Source organism: Pholcus phalangioides, unplaced genomic scaffold (genome assembly GCF_987345545.1).
Source record: "Pholcus phalangioides strain wild (caught in Gottingen) unplaced genomic scaffold, Ppha-v1.0 ptg000002l_1, whole genome shotgun sequence".
Taxonomy (NCBI): Eukaryota; Metazoa; Arthropoda; class Arachnida; order Araneae; family Pholcidae; genus Pholcus; species Pholcus phalangioides.
The window spans coordinates 16348653-16362468 of NW_028301595.1; the positions used below are offsets into that span (position 1 = coordinate 16348653).

The 13816-nt window shown below is 39.3% G+C and overlaps 1 protein-coding gene across 2 annotated transcripts in view; it reads right to left on the reverse strand.

Annotated features, from left to right (window-relative positions):
• LOC149089485 (long-chain-fatty-acid--CoA ligase 6-like) overlaps nucleotides 1–9423 on the reverse strand; it is a 55636-nt gene extending 46213 nt beyond the window's left edge. Inside the window, exon 1 of one of the 2 annotated variants that reach the window (XM_089239028.1) lies at nucleotides 9073–9423. Coding sequence is in view for 1 of the 2 variants with exons in the window: in XM_089239018.1 (XP_089095144.1) it covers nucleotides 12–27 (16 nt within the window). In the remaining variant the exon portion in view is untranslated. Of the gene's footprint in view, nucleotides 1–11; nucleotides 317–9072 lie in introns of those variants that run through there. The other variant, XM_089239018.1, reaches the window with a different exon arrangement.
• Nucleotides 9424–13816: the final 4393 nt, after the last annotated feature.

Below are 13816 nucleotides of genomic sequence, written 5' to 3' on the forward strand. Positions count from 1 at the left end.
AAACGACTTACCATTCCGTGCTTTCATTCACTCCGCTGTCACCAAGGGGAGATTCCCCGTCGATTCCCATTTTATGTGAAATGCAATGTATTTAGAGTTATTAATCCATAAGCAGTATTCATGGAGTTTTCTCGAGGCGCGAGAGAGGCGTTCATACACGAATATGCCTACTTCGAGTTCTGGAAACATTTCAGTAAGTTGCGCAAGCAGCGAACGTTTTCCCGCTTTTGAATGATAGAGTGAAGTAAGTACGTCGATATAAGGGAAGGTCGAGAAAAAAAGCCAACACGCGAGGAGAGACCGACCATAGCAATGCATTTGAGATTATCGAACGGTTCTCGTCTACGCTGCTGCTGCCATGGAACAATTAAAAAAAAAAACCATAACACCCACGGCACGTGAACGTAGATGTTATGGATCTTGCGTGGGCATAAAATGTATGCGCATAAAAATGAAACGAGTTAGAAACAATAAATCAGATTTGTAAAAAATACAGTACAGTCGATCCCGCTTATAACGTTCCCAGAACGAATCCCTGATCAACGCAATAAATATTGAATATTATTTACACTCTTAACTACAGATGGGACAAATATTCGGCTGCTAGATATTCGGCAAAAGGGCCGGATGCCGAATATCTTAAGTCTACACACAACAAACTAATTTTAAAAAATTAAATTGGAATTTTTCCAATAAATAACAATTTTAAATGAATATATTTCATTGTGTGGTGTATAGGCCTATGCCTTTCTTAACAATCCACGATGATGGAGGGGCAAACAGTAAGAGTTTTCAAATACGCACTCATATTCACTAGTAGACAAGTAAAATTTACTGCCAGGAAAAGAGATTAGTTTAAAAGCAACCAGAAATGGCAAAATTTCCCGCATACTGGTGAGGAGGAACATTAAACAGGCAAAAATATAACAGCTGGATCGTCAAGCTGTTACACTCCATCCAGAAAATTTTATTTACAATTTGTCACGGAAATACAGAAATGTTTTCGATAAAAAATTAAAAATCGAAATGGCCATGACCGTGGCTGTTATTCGAAGCGCATTATCCCATTTCACGGGCTTATGGACCCGATCCATACGGCTGCTCTGCACGCGAGTGATTCGAAATCCAACAAAAAAAAAAAAAAAAAAAAAAACGCACGCAACAATCTGAAACAATTCCATGGTTGTGGATTTGATTCCAAAGAAAATTGTCCATGTTTTTGTGCGCCAACCGGCCCCAAAGCAGAATATGCTGAAAATGCGGCATATTGTCGCAGAACAATAAGTGCTTCCACAGAACAATCTCGGGAGAAATGTTAAAGTGTGGAAAACACTTAAGCCGGGATTACACTATAAAAGTTCCAAGTTCGATAAAAGATCTTTTACAAAACTTGGAAAAAACAATCCATTAGTGTACTGGTTGAAAAAGGTTACATTCGAGCTAATGTAACCAGAAAAAAACAATCCATTAGTTTACTGGTTACATTAGCTCGAATGTAACCTTTTTCAACCAGTAAACTAATGGATTGTTTTTTCCAAGTTTTGTAAAAGATCTTTTATCAAACTTCTATAGCGTAATCCCAGTCTTATAGGAATTGTTACCGCAGAACATTTTCAGTCAGCTGAAGGCTCGTTGCAGAACAATGCGAAACACTTTGCTTACGGCCAACAAGGACGCCATTTACTTCACCAAGATGCGTATAAAATTTCTGAAATTTTTTAATGTTTCGAAAAAGAAAATGAGACAAAAATACCAGGAACCAAATAAACAATGATTTACGACGCAACTGGAAAAATTAAGATTCTCAAAAGGGATAACGACAAACACGTCATACAAAAACTCGGGACGCACAACACTCACGTCCAGACGCGATAATTATAATTGCTAATAGGGACATCTTTGTCGCACAAAATCTACCGACGTCAATACATAATTGCTTCTTACGATTGCAAACCTTCTATTTCCCCCAGCTATCAAAATTGTGGGGTTTCCCAAATTATGGGAAATTTTTTATTCACATCAATAAGCTTGGAATAACGATATTTTCACCAGAAAAACTTTTCATAACCTGTACAAAGCATATTTTCGTAAGCAAAATGGCATTCGGAACACTCAATGCCACAATGACTTAACAAAACAAGCTTTTCTCACGAGCATCACCTTCCAAGGTGAACTGAAGATATACAGACCGATTTCGAAAGTACGCACACAAATTATAGTACCACCAGCTCTTGACAGGCACAATGAGAATGGTATAAGAAAAAAAAAAACCAAATTCGTTTGAGGCCGTAGTTATTTCGCCGATACCAGAAATGTCACAGTTCCTACACAATTAGACTGGTTCTTATTTTCTTCAAGCAGGTAGACGACCTGTTTATAAAGCGCCCTTGACCGTTGAAAATGAAATATCAAAACGTGACCGACAGCAAAAAAAAACTTTACGACCTTCTAATCAAGGAACCAACCCAATAACAAAAATAGCGACTTTCTCCAAATACTACCCGTAAAACCGGTCGATTTTTTAATACACCGACTCAAATTCATTATGAAAAAAAGTTTTTTTTTTAATGCTGTAGGGGGCCCATACAAGTATTACGTAAGCAGATGTTCAGCTATTTTTGACCCCCCTCCCCCATCAGCAGCTAGAATATTTCATATCTTCAGAAAGGGGTGGTTGATGACGTAAGCAACCTTTAAACCCCCCTCGTCATCAAGTCAGCAAATCCGAAACCCCCCCCCCCCGTCGATGCTGACGTAATACTTGAATGACCCCCCGGTATATAGACATAAGCAAATGAATCTGAAGTTTGCGCGCAAAATGTACTGTCATGACGCAAAATACTGCACAAATTCTGTTTTTAAAGTACGGGGAGAGAGAAAATCACAATAAACTCAAAAAAGTAACCGATTCTAAACCTGAATTGCGCCTGGACTGGAATATGCCGTAAGGTTTTGGAGACCATACCTACAGAGGGACATTGACTTGATTGAGCGGGTGCCGAGAAGAGTTACGCGCTGCTCTTGTTGGTACACAAGGCTCGAGCTTAAAGACTTGATTTCTTGAATACGTTTACACTGGAAGGCAGGTGCGAGGGAATATGATAGAAGTGTTTAAAATTTTCAATGGCTCATGAGCTATTACACACCCTCAATCAACTGCTTTGACAAGAGGTCACCAGTATCGTATCGTCTAATAAGGGGCAACTCCAGGTTGTGGTGCCAAGGAGTTTTTCTCTAATAGGGTTATGAATAAATGGAATAGCTTATCTCCGGGGGTCGTAAATTCTAACATAATTGACACGTTTAAAAGTAGTATGAGAAACATATTGGGAAAGATCGAGAAGCTATCCATACATGGAAAAAAGACAACCATAATCTTTTTTTTTTTTATGAGCAGCGTATTATATGCTATTTGAGATATAGATGTCAAATATAGCTAAAATGCAGCAACCCAATGGGAAAGTATATATTTTTCATGGGTCTTTTTTTCAGCCATCTTGGCAATTTTTCTGTTGTGGCTTTTGTGATTGTATGTTGTCTACTAACAGAAAAGGTTCACCAAAATGGTTCGCTCTTGAAAAACCTAGCTGGCACCAGATTTTTTTTTTTTTTTTTTGATTTGTCAAGCCCCGATGTACCCTGACAATTATCAATTAGAAAATATGTTAGATAACTCCCAGCGGGAAAGCAAAATTCATAATTAGATTAGCCAAGATCTTATCGGCTCCGCAACTTTATTTTTTTCCAATTTGTGAAGCACTGTTCATGAAGATTTACCAAGTTTCAGAAGAGTTTAAAAAAATATATATATTTTCACAACTTGTATCGACAGAGAAAAACTGTTTTGTGAGAACACACATATATGCCTATGTGAAAAAAATTTATTTGCTCTTCATCCTGTTCAAATTATTACATGATTTTTTTTGGATGCTAGTCGTATACATTTTAATTTAATTTCGTTAAAACTTTTTTGCCTTTTCATGTTCACTCAGATTTCGTATCATAATTTTTTGTTTTCATAATATCTAGTTTTTTCTTTATCAAGTTCTTTGCATTGCGCTTTATTATAAAATGCCTGTGATTTATCAAATGTCCTAAAGCCCTCAACAGGTATAGAGAACATTAATCGTTCAAGTCAAGTCGCCATCTAACTTCCATATTTTGAAGTGAAGATGACTTCAAATTATATACATAGCATAAATTCAAGAATTCTATATCATGTTGTAGGTTTGTCAGTTTTTCAAATGGCAGACCAGCTTGTGTTCATGGTAACATGCTCAACTACCACCGATAAGGTTGCTGTCACGGTCCCGGGTTCTAACCTGAGGGAGGATATAGATAAAACAAGTTCGTTAGGAAAAATATCTTAATACACAGTAACACCAATAGACAGCACCTTCATTTCCAACCCATCTCATTAATGGCAATAAATTGCAATATAGCGATATGGCCAGAGTTGGTGTTTGGTGAAGTAGCTTGTGTTTGTGCCTATAGGTGGTGTTAATAAAAAGATCAATTCTGCAGTGAAACATGCAAACTAATCTTAAACTCAACTAAAAAAAACAAAATCCACTGTATATTGCTTTGAAGCATCTGTATCAAAACAGAAATACAATGATACATGAAGATCTGGAAAAGATTAATACATGACCTGCCCATTTTACACCTTTAATGCATAGTGAAGCTGATAAAGACCTATGTTACAATCAATTGCTTAATCCAGGGCTTAAAAAATCCCAGGCATCAAGTTTACTACTCCATCACACATGCACCTCGTCCGCATTCCACTGCAGAATTTCTAACGAATTGGCACATGTTGGAATGTACGTGTTGTGAGCCTAACAAGTGAGATTAGTTGCTGTGTAATACTGCTTGTGTGTATTGTGCTGCCATCAATTTTTCTACCTATGGGTGAAGTGTAATGATTTAATCATATTGTTGTAGGCTCGTTGCTCTCTGTAACGAGACTTTAACCGGAGAACTCGCACATCTGCGCCTGCATAGAAAACCAACCTCAGCTGACCACCACTGGCAACGGTGGGGTTAGAACCTGGTCAAGTTGACGCACACACTTAAAAAACCGCAACTTTGGTCTCATATTGCCCTACAGCAATTTACTACTGATAGAGTTTGATTGGAAATGAAGGCACCATCTTATCTATTGGTGGTCGCCTCGGGTTCAGTAGGTGAAGAACTTGTTACCGACGTCCTTCCCAGGAGAGCTCCTGGACTTGACAGAAACCTTAATGGTGGTAGAACAGCATCTTCCAGATCTGTCAAGCCCTGGCTTGACCAATATATTACTCGTGATTTCCATGAAAATTAATGGTGAATTTTAAATACATAAAAACACATTTTTAAAAACATGGCGAATTTCAAATCTTTACCATGAAAGATCAAGAGATTTCAGTTTAAAAAAAAAAGGAAAAGCACACAAAAACAAATTCCAAATCTATAAGAAACATCTCGTGATCATAGAATAAATAATGAAAAAATTCAATTACTATTCAATTCAATATGTGACAGAAATCCTGAAGATGAATTAATGACAAAATTACTCCTACGATTTCATTCGTATTTCCTCGTATATATATCTTCAGAATGAGGAAAGATTTGTGGATGAATCTTATCAAATGACAAAATAATTGGAAGATCGTCCATAAAATAACTTAATCCCCCACAGCAAATGTTTTTAAAGTTGTAAAGACTACAGAAATAAACAAGATATTATCGCAAATAATGGGTGATCTTTTCCCATTCATTCTAGTAATGACAATGTATGGGAAAAATTGAGAATTCAGGGGGAGGAAAACACGCTCACACCTATTAAATATACAGGACGATTCAGAAAAGATATGACAGTAGACACCAATACAAAGTTTTCCCCCCTCTCAAAATAACTGTCAAAGAACGCATGGTCTGACAAGAAACACAAAACAAGCTAGCGCGTTTCGAAACAGCAAAGATTAAAATAACATTCCTGTTGAAATTTATTGGGAGAAAAAGAACATTACCCATGCAAATGTAACCTGGGGAAAAAAACTGTATGCAAATCTGCGTCACAGTAAATAAACAGCACAAACTCAGAAAGTGCACCATTATCTCATACATTACAATGGTTGCACACTGAAATAACTTCACAGGGCTGGCGTACGTGCCTTTTATTCACTGTGATGCAGATTTGCGTATAGTTTCTTCTTCCCCAGGTTACATTTACACACACATGCATGGTGTTCTTTTTCTCCGAATAAATTTCAACAGGAATGTCGTTTTAACATTTGCGGAACAGTTGTTTTGAAACATGCTCGCATGTTTGCGTTTCATGTCAGACCATGCATTCTTTGACAATTTTTTATATTGGTGTGTACTATCATCTCAATGTTCCCCCCCCCCATCTTTTCTGAATCACCCTGTACAGGGTGTCCTGCGAGGGCTAGCATGGCCTTTATCTCATCAACCGTCCGTCATAGAAGTACGACATTCCAATTTATAACATACTCAACAGGTGTTTAAAAATTACCCTGTAGCAGTTTCGAGAGAGGAAATAGTATCTCAAAATAAAATTCTAAATTTTTTATATGATTCCCGTGTGCTCAAGAACTCAATTACAAAGTTGTTGCCCTGCAAATTACATTAATATGCCATCAACTAGTAATTATGTGCCAATGGTAAATGTCAAAACATCCCAGTGTCTCACTCATCTGAAGTGAATGGCATTGATATACCATCAAAAAATAATTATGTGCCAGTGGTAAATGCTAATCATTGCAATGACGTCAACGCTGGGACTGACAGAATACCATATAGTGAATTCAATTTTAATAAATGTGCCCTTGACTACGAATCGATGGAAATACAATTATATTTCATAACTTTTATAGATACAAAATATGCAATATTTATAGGTATGCGGAACCATTTAAAAACAACCATAACTGAAATAATCCAAAGAAAGACCAAACAATAAAAATTTTTGAAGCGAAACTTCTATAGCTACATAACAACGAAATTCTGCGAGGGAAATTCATCACAACGCAATTTCTATTGTTTTGAATAAATTTTTATCCAATTACATTGATGTCAGGTTATTTATCATGCATAGGCAGACTATATTTACCAGAGAAAAATATAGGAAATTGGGCTTCGAAATACAGAACATTGCAAATTATCGCAAAAAGATGCCAACTTGCACTAAAAACAAAAAAAAGTCGCAAACCATAGGAAATGAAGCGACACTTTAAATTGCAGCAATTTAAAAAAAAAAAAAACCCATCACACAAATATGTGAAATAAATATTCTTATTTATAGTCGTAATTTTCATAATGGAATTTCTGAGTTGAGATGATTTTTATTATTTAAATCAATTATTTAAAATTAAGTTGGCATTGAAAATACTTTGAAAAAAAACAAAACATTTTTCAAAATAGTTGGGACAACCAGAAGAAAACCGGGACTGTTCCGGCAAATATGGCGTTCAAGCTGCTTTTAATGTATTTTTAAAAACTTTATTAGACATAATTTATATTATATATAAATCGTACATGCATGTCTTACACCTTCCTCTGCAGAATTTCTAATGAATCTGTACATGCCAGAATGAGTGTGCATACAGCCCTACTGTATTTATATTGTCAGAGTAGCTTGTTTTATGTTATGCTGCTACTGCCATCTGTCCCTCTAATTTAAGGTGAAGATGATAAACTCAGATTTTCACTATTGAAAAACTTCCTAACATTACACCACACACATGCATCTCGTCTATATTCCCTCAATGAAATTTCTAATGAACGACTGCACGTTGGAATATATGTGTACGTGTTGTGAATCTAATATGAAGTTTGTTTCGGCACAGTACTTGTTATAGTGCTGCCATCTGCCTATCTCCGAGGTCTAGCAACTACTCATCTTTCGAACTACAAGTTAAGTGTAATGATCGAATATTATTATAACGATAAACCACATCAGTGAACCAAAAGCAAGACTTAGCATGTGCAAGTATAAGTCTGGTCTAGTAAGCATAAGAGTGACCTAGAGTCTGTGCAAGCATGTTAACGCCCAGGTGATCTAAAGAGTGAGGGACCAGGTCAGTGAGTGACTAAAAACAGTGATCTGGCGAGTGCGTAAGCATTTGAGTGACCAATTAAACAGGATATGAAAATAATGACCTAGATTGTGCGCAAGCATGTGAATGACCAAAAGAATACCCTAAAAAAATAATGAACCTTATTGGCGAGCAACCCAAAGTGTGACCTATAGAGTAAGTATGGGAATGACCACATCAGTCACATAGAAAGCCCGCAAGTGACAGTGATCAAGCGGATACAACAATTGCGATCCAGAAAGTGTGCAAGCAAGCTCACTAGAAGAAAGACATAAAAAAGCAAGGAACCATGTCAGTCAGCAACCAACAACAATGATCTAAAAGCAGGGATGCACCTGGATGCTTGGTCAGCAGGGACAAGCACGCAACATTCTTGTAATGTTGAATGAAAGGTTATAAAGGCGAGAAATTTGTGTCCCCTCCCCAGTCTAGCACCCAGCCTGCTCCATCTGGTCTTGGCCCTGCAGAACCCCCCATAAGCATGTAAGTGAACTGGATACGGAAATAGTCACCTATAAGCTGTCAAAGCATGTGATCGTCCAAAAGAGGCGGATTCAAAAAGGCATATTTACATATAATTACAGGCATATTTAATGAGGGAATCTTGCCCAGGGTGGCAAATCTGTGACCAAGAAAATCAGACTGGAATGGGGGCCAAGGAAAACAATTTCCCACCCTACATGCCCAATAAATTTGCCACCGAGTGAAATGAAAGGTTACCACGAAGTCCCACGTAGCTCGCATTCGGAATTAACACGTAAAACAAGAGTTATAGGTCCCACCCCCGCCCACATAAACAAGCTGATCATTTTAAACTCCAGAACCACATCCGTGCGACTCCGAATACTAGATAAAATACCTAGAAATAAACAAATGGACAGCAGCCTAAGAAAACCTACAATACGTTTCATTGTCCATGTAATGAGCAGTTAATTAACAAAACATGAGTGTAAAGGTTCCCATAACTCACCAATTAAAAGTATACGTGCTAAATAGTTGTATATGGAGTTGAAAACTTCGGAGGAAGCGAATCACTGGGCAAATGATGGAGGAGGCGATGATGGATGAATACACAATTCTCTTCTCACGAATTAATGTCAAGAGATATATATTAGAGAGAGATCTCAGAGATCTTTTTCCTCCTTTTCATTCACAACTTATTTCCTATTGACTCAACCTTTCCGGTGAAAAACACATGAGAGCCCGCTTAGGTAATGTGTACAGGTAACTTCATTGGCTCAACTCCGGGCATTTCAAATATTTCCACCAATCACCGAACGTCACGGTAAGGGTGTGATCCAACCAAATGCAAAAACAACATCGGATGATCATGACGTCACTCGCTCTGCTAATGCCAGGCGATAGGCTGTCAGGTTTTTTTTATCAGCCTTACAAGATATACAAATTTTTTTTTGTTGTTGTTATTATTATAGATTATTATTTATGTTTTTATCGATGTATTTACAGTTTCGATTTTAATTTTGAAGAAAATGCATGGAATAATCTTTTTCCGTGTGTTTAAATGAGGAATATAAAGAGGGGAAAATCATTTATTTAACTGTAGCATATACATACGAACAGCATTCAAAGTGATACTCGATGACGTAGTACGTAGTAAGGGGTAAGACGCCTTCATATACGTATATTAATACGTGTATTAAGGAGTTCTAGTAAGGGGTTATTCAAGTATTACGTCAGTGTCGATTTGGGGGTTCGGATTTGCTGACTTTTGATGACGGGGGAGAGGCAATACCTTCTATAGCAGTACCTTCTGCTCTAGAAGGTATTGGGAAAGGGGGTAGGGGTTTGAATGATGCTCATAGGTGGAGATACGGGGGGAGGGGCGTGGGAGGGACATTGCCCCCCAACATCAACGGTGGAGTCGACTGATCTAATGTATATTTATTTATTTATTCACGTCTCAACAGGCAAGGATTGCCCAATTACAGAGATGGACAAGAGAAGAAAAATACAAAAACGCAAATACAACAAACTACAAAAAAAAAACGAGTGGGACAATAGAAATACATACGGGAAAGCATAATAACATGAATATTCAATACTCACACATACTTTTAAGAAATTCCCTTATAGTTGAATTGAACATATCGGGTTTCACATCGCACTGATTATATATATTGCACATCTCAAAACTAGGGGACCGTCGTAAAATATTTGTTCGGGGGTTTAGGGAGGCGAAGAGTTCGCCGAACAGGCCTATTTCCAATTTACACAGAAAAATCAACAAGTTGAAGAAGGTAGCAGTCATCAATTATATTATCGACAATTTTGTACAAAAAGCGAAGGTAACTTCTTCTTCGTCATTCCAATGATTGGAAATGGAAAAACCGTCGCAGTTCAGTTGTACTTACACGTCATTGATGTAGACGTGAAATTGCCTGTAGAACATGTAACGTAGAAATCTGTTCTGGATTCTTTCTAGAATCAATGAGTCTATAATATATATATATATAATATATATATAGATTGTTGTGAGCAGGGCCGTCTTAAGAGCATCATGGGCCTCCGGGCCAAGTGATTTTTTTTGAGGCCCTACCAGGCATATACTCCAAAATTTCAACTAATTCTAATTTTTGTGAGGCCCCTCTTCTGCTGAGGCTCCCCGACCGTGTCCGGGTGGGTCCATGCGTTAAGACGGCACTGGTTGTGAGGACTCCATATAATAGTGCAGTAATCTAGTTTCGGGAGCACGTAAGTCCAGAAAAAGTGTCGCGATTGTTGCGATTGATTTGAAATTATTGCTGCTCCTCACAACAAATCCTAGCAGTTTTAAGTATTTATTGGTGTGCGATCATATATATATATATATGATCGGTAAATGCAAGCTTGGAGTCAAAGAAAACACCAAGGTCTTTGATTACGGAAACACGACTGATCGAGACAGCAGAATATGAATATATATATATATATGAATTGACATCATCATCATCGTGCCCCCCAGCAAGAATAACCGTGCCCCTCCCCCAGACTTCCAAGTCTATCTCCGCCTATGATGGTGCTTAGTCATCAACCAACCTTTTATAAAAAAGATATGAGATATTCTCAATGCCATCTTTCTCGGTGTGCCAAAAACGAGAAACCTTTCCAGATCTGGAGTAGCACGAGGCAGATTTAACGGCGGGTGAGCGCCCGGGACCCCGACTTCTGAAGGGCCTCGAAAAACCCAAACTTTACACTTTTCCTAATTTAAGGAACCCAATATTTACTCTTTCGCCGGGGGCCTCCAGCCGACTAAAATCCGCTTCTGAACTTCCCCCAGTTTGTATATCCCCTAGTTAAAGAATATTCTTCCTGTTGACAAGCCCTCTACAGAGACCCACTTTTATGATCTCTCTCTAAATGTTCCGCTAATCCTTTAAGTGAGCTTCCAGCATGGCGGAGATTCGGGAGGGGCGTGAAGGTGTCAGCGTCAAAGGTGGATTCGATTGATCTAATATACATATGAATTGACATCATCAGCATCATCATCATCGTACTGCCCCCCCCCCCCAGACTTCCAAGTGTTTCTCCACCTATGGCTTCCAGGACGCTCAAGTGACCTAGAAATGTGTCGTGGGCCACTCAAGTGATATGCCGTGGATTACTTGAATAATCTCGGAATGTGCTGCTGGTAACTTGGAGTGTTGTAGACGAACTGCACTGGGGTCCACTTAAATTCTCCAAAACTTTGCCACATGTCAGGTTTCGCTAAATGTGCCACGGGCCGTTTAAATTTTCTGGAAGTGTGTCGCGTGTCACTTAAGTGACATGTGAATGCAGGGCCGGACTTAGGCAGGTGCAAAGGGTGCGGCCGCACCGGGCCGCTAAATTTTTGGGGCCACAAAAGGGGATAAAAATGTTTTGATTACATTTTGACTTCAACTTCTTAGCAAATTTGCTTTGCCATTGCTTAAAATTCAGTCCAAGATAGGGAGCCTCTAAGGTTGAGGGCCGGGGTAAATAATCGGTTTTCTATCCCTGAGAGCCCCCAAATCTTCAAGTGCCTGGGGGCGCACTTTCAATATTTCCATTGGGAAGCGATCGATATTTATTGCTAAATGACATTTTTTTGACTACGAAGGAGTTTTACTGTCGTTCTCGGGCACCACAGGTACTCTGGAGTATTAGAAAACCCCTTTTCAGAGGGGCAGCAATTTTTTTTGCACCGAGCTACAAAATACTAAAGCCCGTACCTGTGCGAATGTGACACGGACCGCTAAATGCTCTGGAATTGTACCACTTGTCACTTAAGCGGTCTGTAAATGTGCTGCGTAGTTAGTTTTTACAAAATTGGGTTTGAGGTGGCTGGCCACGTCAAATAACCCCAAGGGCCACATTTGGTCCGCGGGACATAAGTTTAGCATAGGCTTAGAGCAGAGGTCTTCAACCTCTTTCTAGTCGCGAGCACTGCCTGTACATTGTATCATCAACATAAGATAGTTTGATAATTTTTGTCACACCATGGTCATTTTCTGCACACGAAGGCTAATTAGACCGGGACCTACAATTTATTGCCAATTCTGAACGGCAGCCTTCTTTTTATACTCACCGAGAGCTTGGTGCGCTAACACCTTCGATGAGGGACTCCCTGCGGTAGTAATCTGTTTCTGTGGTCATGTGCGTCACCGTTTCTGTTGCACTCCGTGTCAGGAAAGTTTCTGACACGGACGAACCGGGTATGATCGAACTCGCGACACCTCTAAGCATGGCCCCCACATCCTGAAGCAGGGCCCCTAGGCTGGGATCTTTTACGGAGCCCCCTTTATGATGAATTTATAGTGTGAAAAAACAAAAAAAATGATTAAAATCCTCACGGGCCCCAGGGCTGGAGCCTTGTCAGCGCGCTCGAGCACCTACATGTTTGCGCTCGAGCACCTACAGGTGCGGCTCAATTTACCATCGTGCACCTTCAGAAATGATTCCGAAATAAATATTTCTCATTTAAAACTCTGACTTCAGTTGTAGTTTTTCTATGTACGGTACAGTAGTAACTAAAACTTTACCCATGGCCCCCACATTCTGAAGCAGGGCCCCTAGGCTGGGATCTTTTGCGGGCCCCCGACAAGACTTTCACGGGGGCCCCCTTTATGATGAATTTATATCGTGAAAAAGCAAAAAATTTGTGAAAATTGTCCCGGTTTCCGGGGCTGGAGCCTTGTCAGTCCACCCCTTGTGGGGGGCCATGACTTTACCGTACACATTCCTCTGTAGAGTTTCTGACGAATCGATACATGCCGGGAAGAGTCTTTTCTGAGTGTCTGTGTCCTGTCCCTAATACATTTACGTTGGCAGAATTGTGCTTCTTTAGTGTTCTTCCTGGCGCTGCCATCTGTCTACCATATTTTTAAGTAAAGATGGTGAAAGCTCGAATTTTCATGTTTTGCCAGCACTGTGTTGTAGGTCTGCTTGCTCCTGGCGGAGAGACCGTTTTAAATGGGAGACCGGCTCGCATTCACACCTTGAAGTTGGAAAACCGCTGAAAACAAACTTCAACCGACCATCTCTGCTGTGCGTGAACGGGTTTCGAACCTGGATCCTACCGATGAGAGTCCAGCACGTTGCCCACACGACCGCACAGCGGCTTTTCGGAAGAGCCATTTCAACTGCATCATATTGGAGCCCATTGGGCTCAGTGCATTAATAATGAAAAACATTTTGCGAGTATTTCGCGAGATTTTTTTTTTAAATTTTGTGTCACAAAGATCTCTCTATGC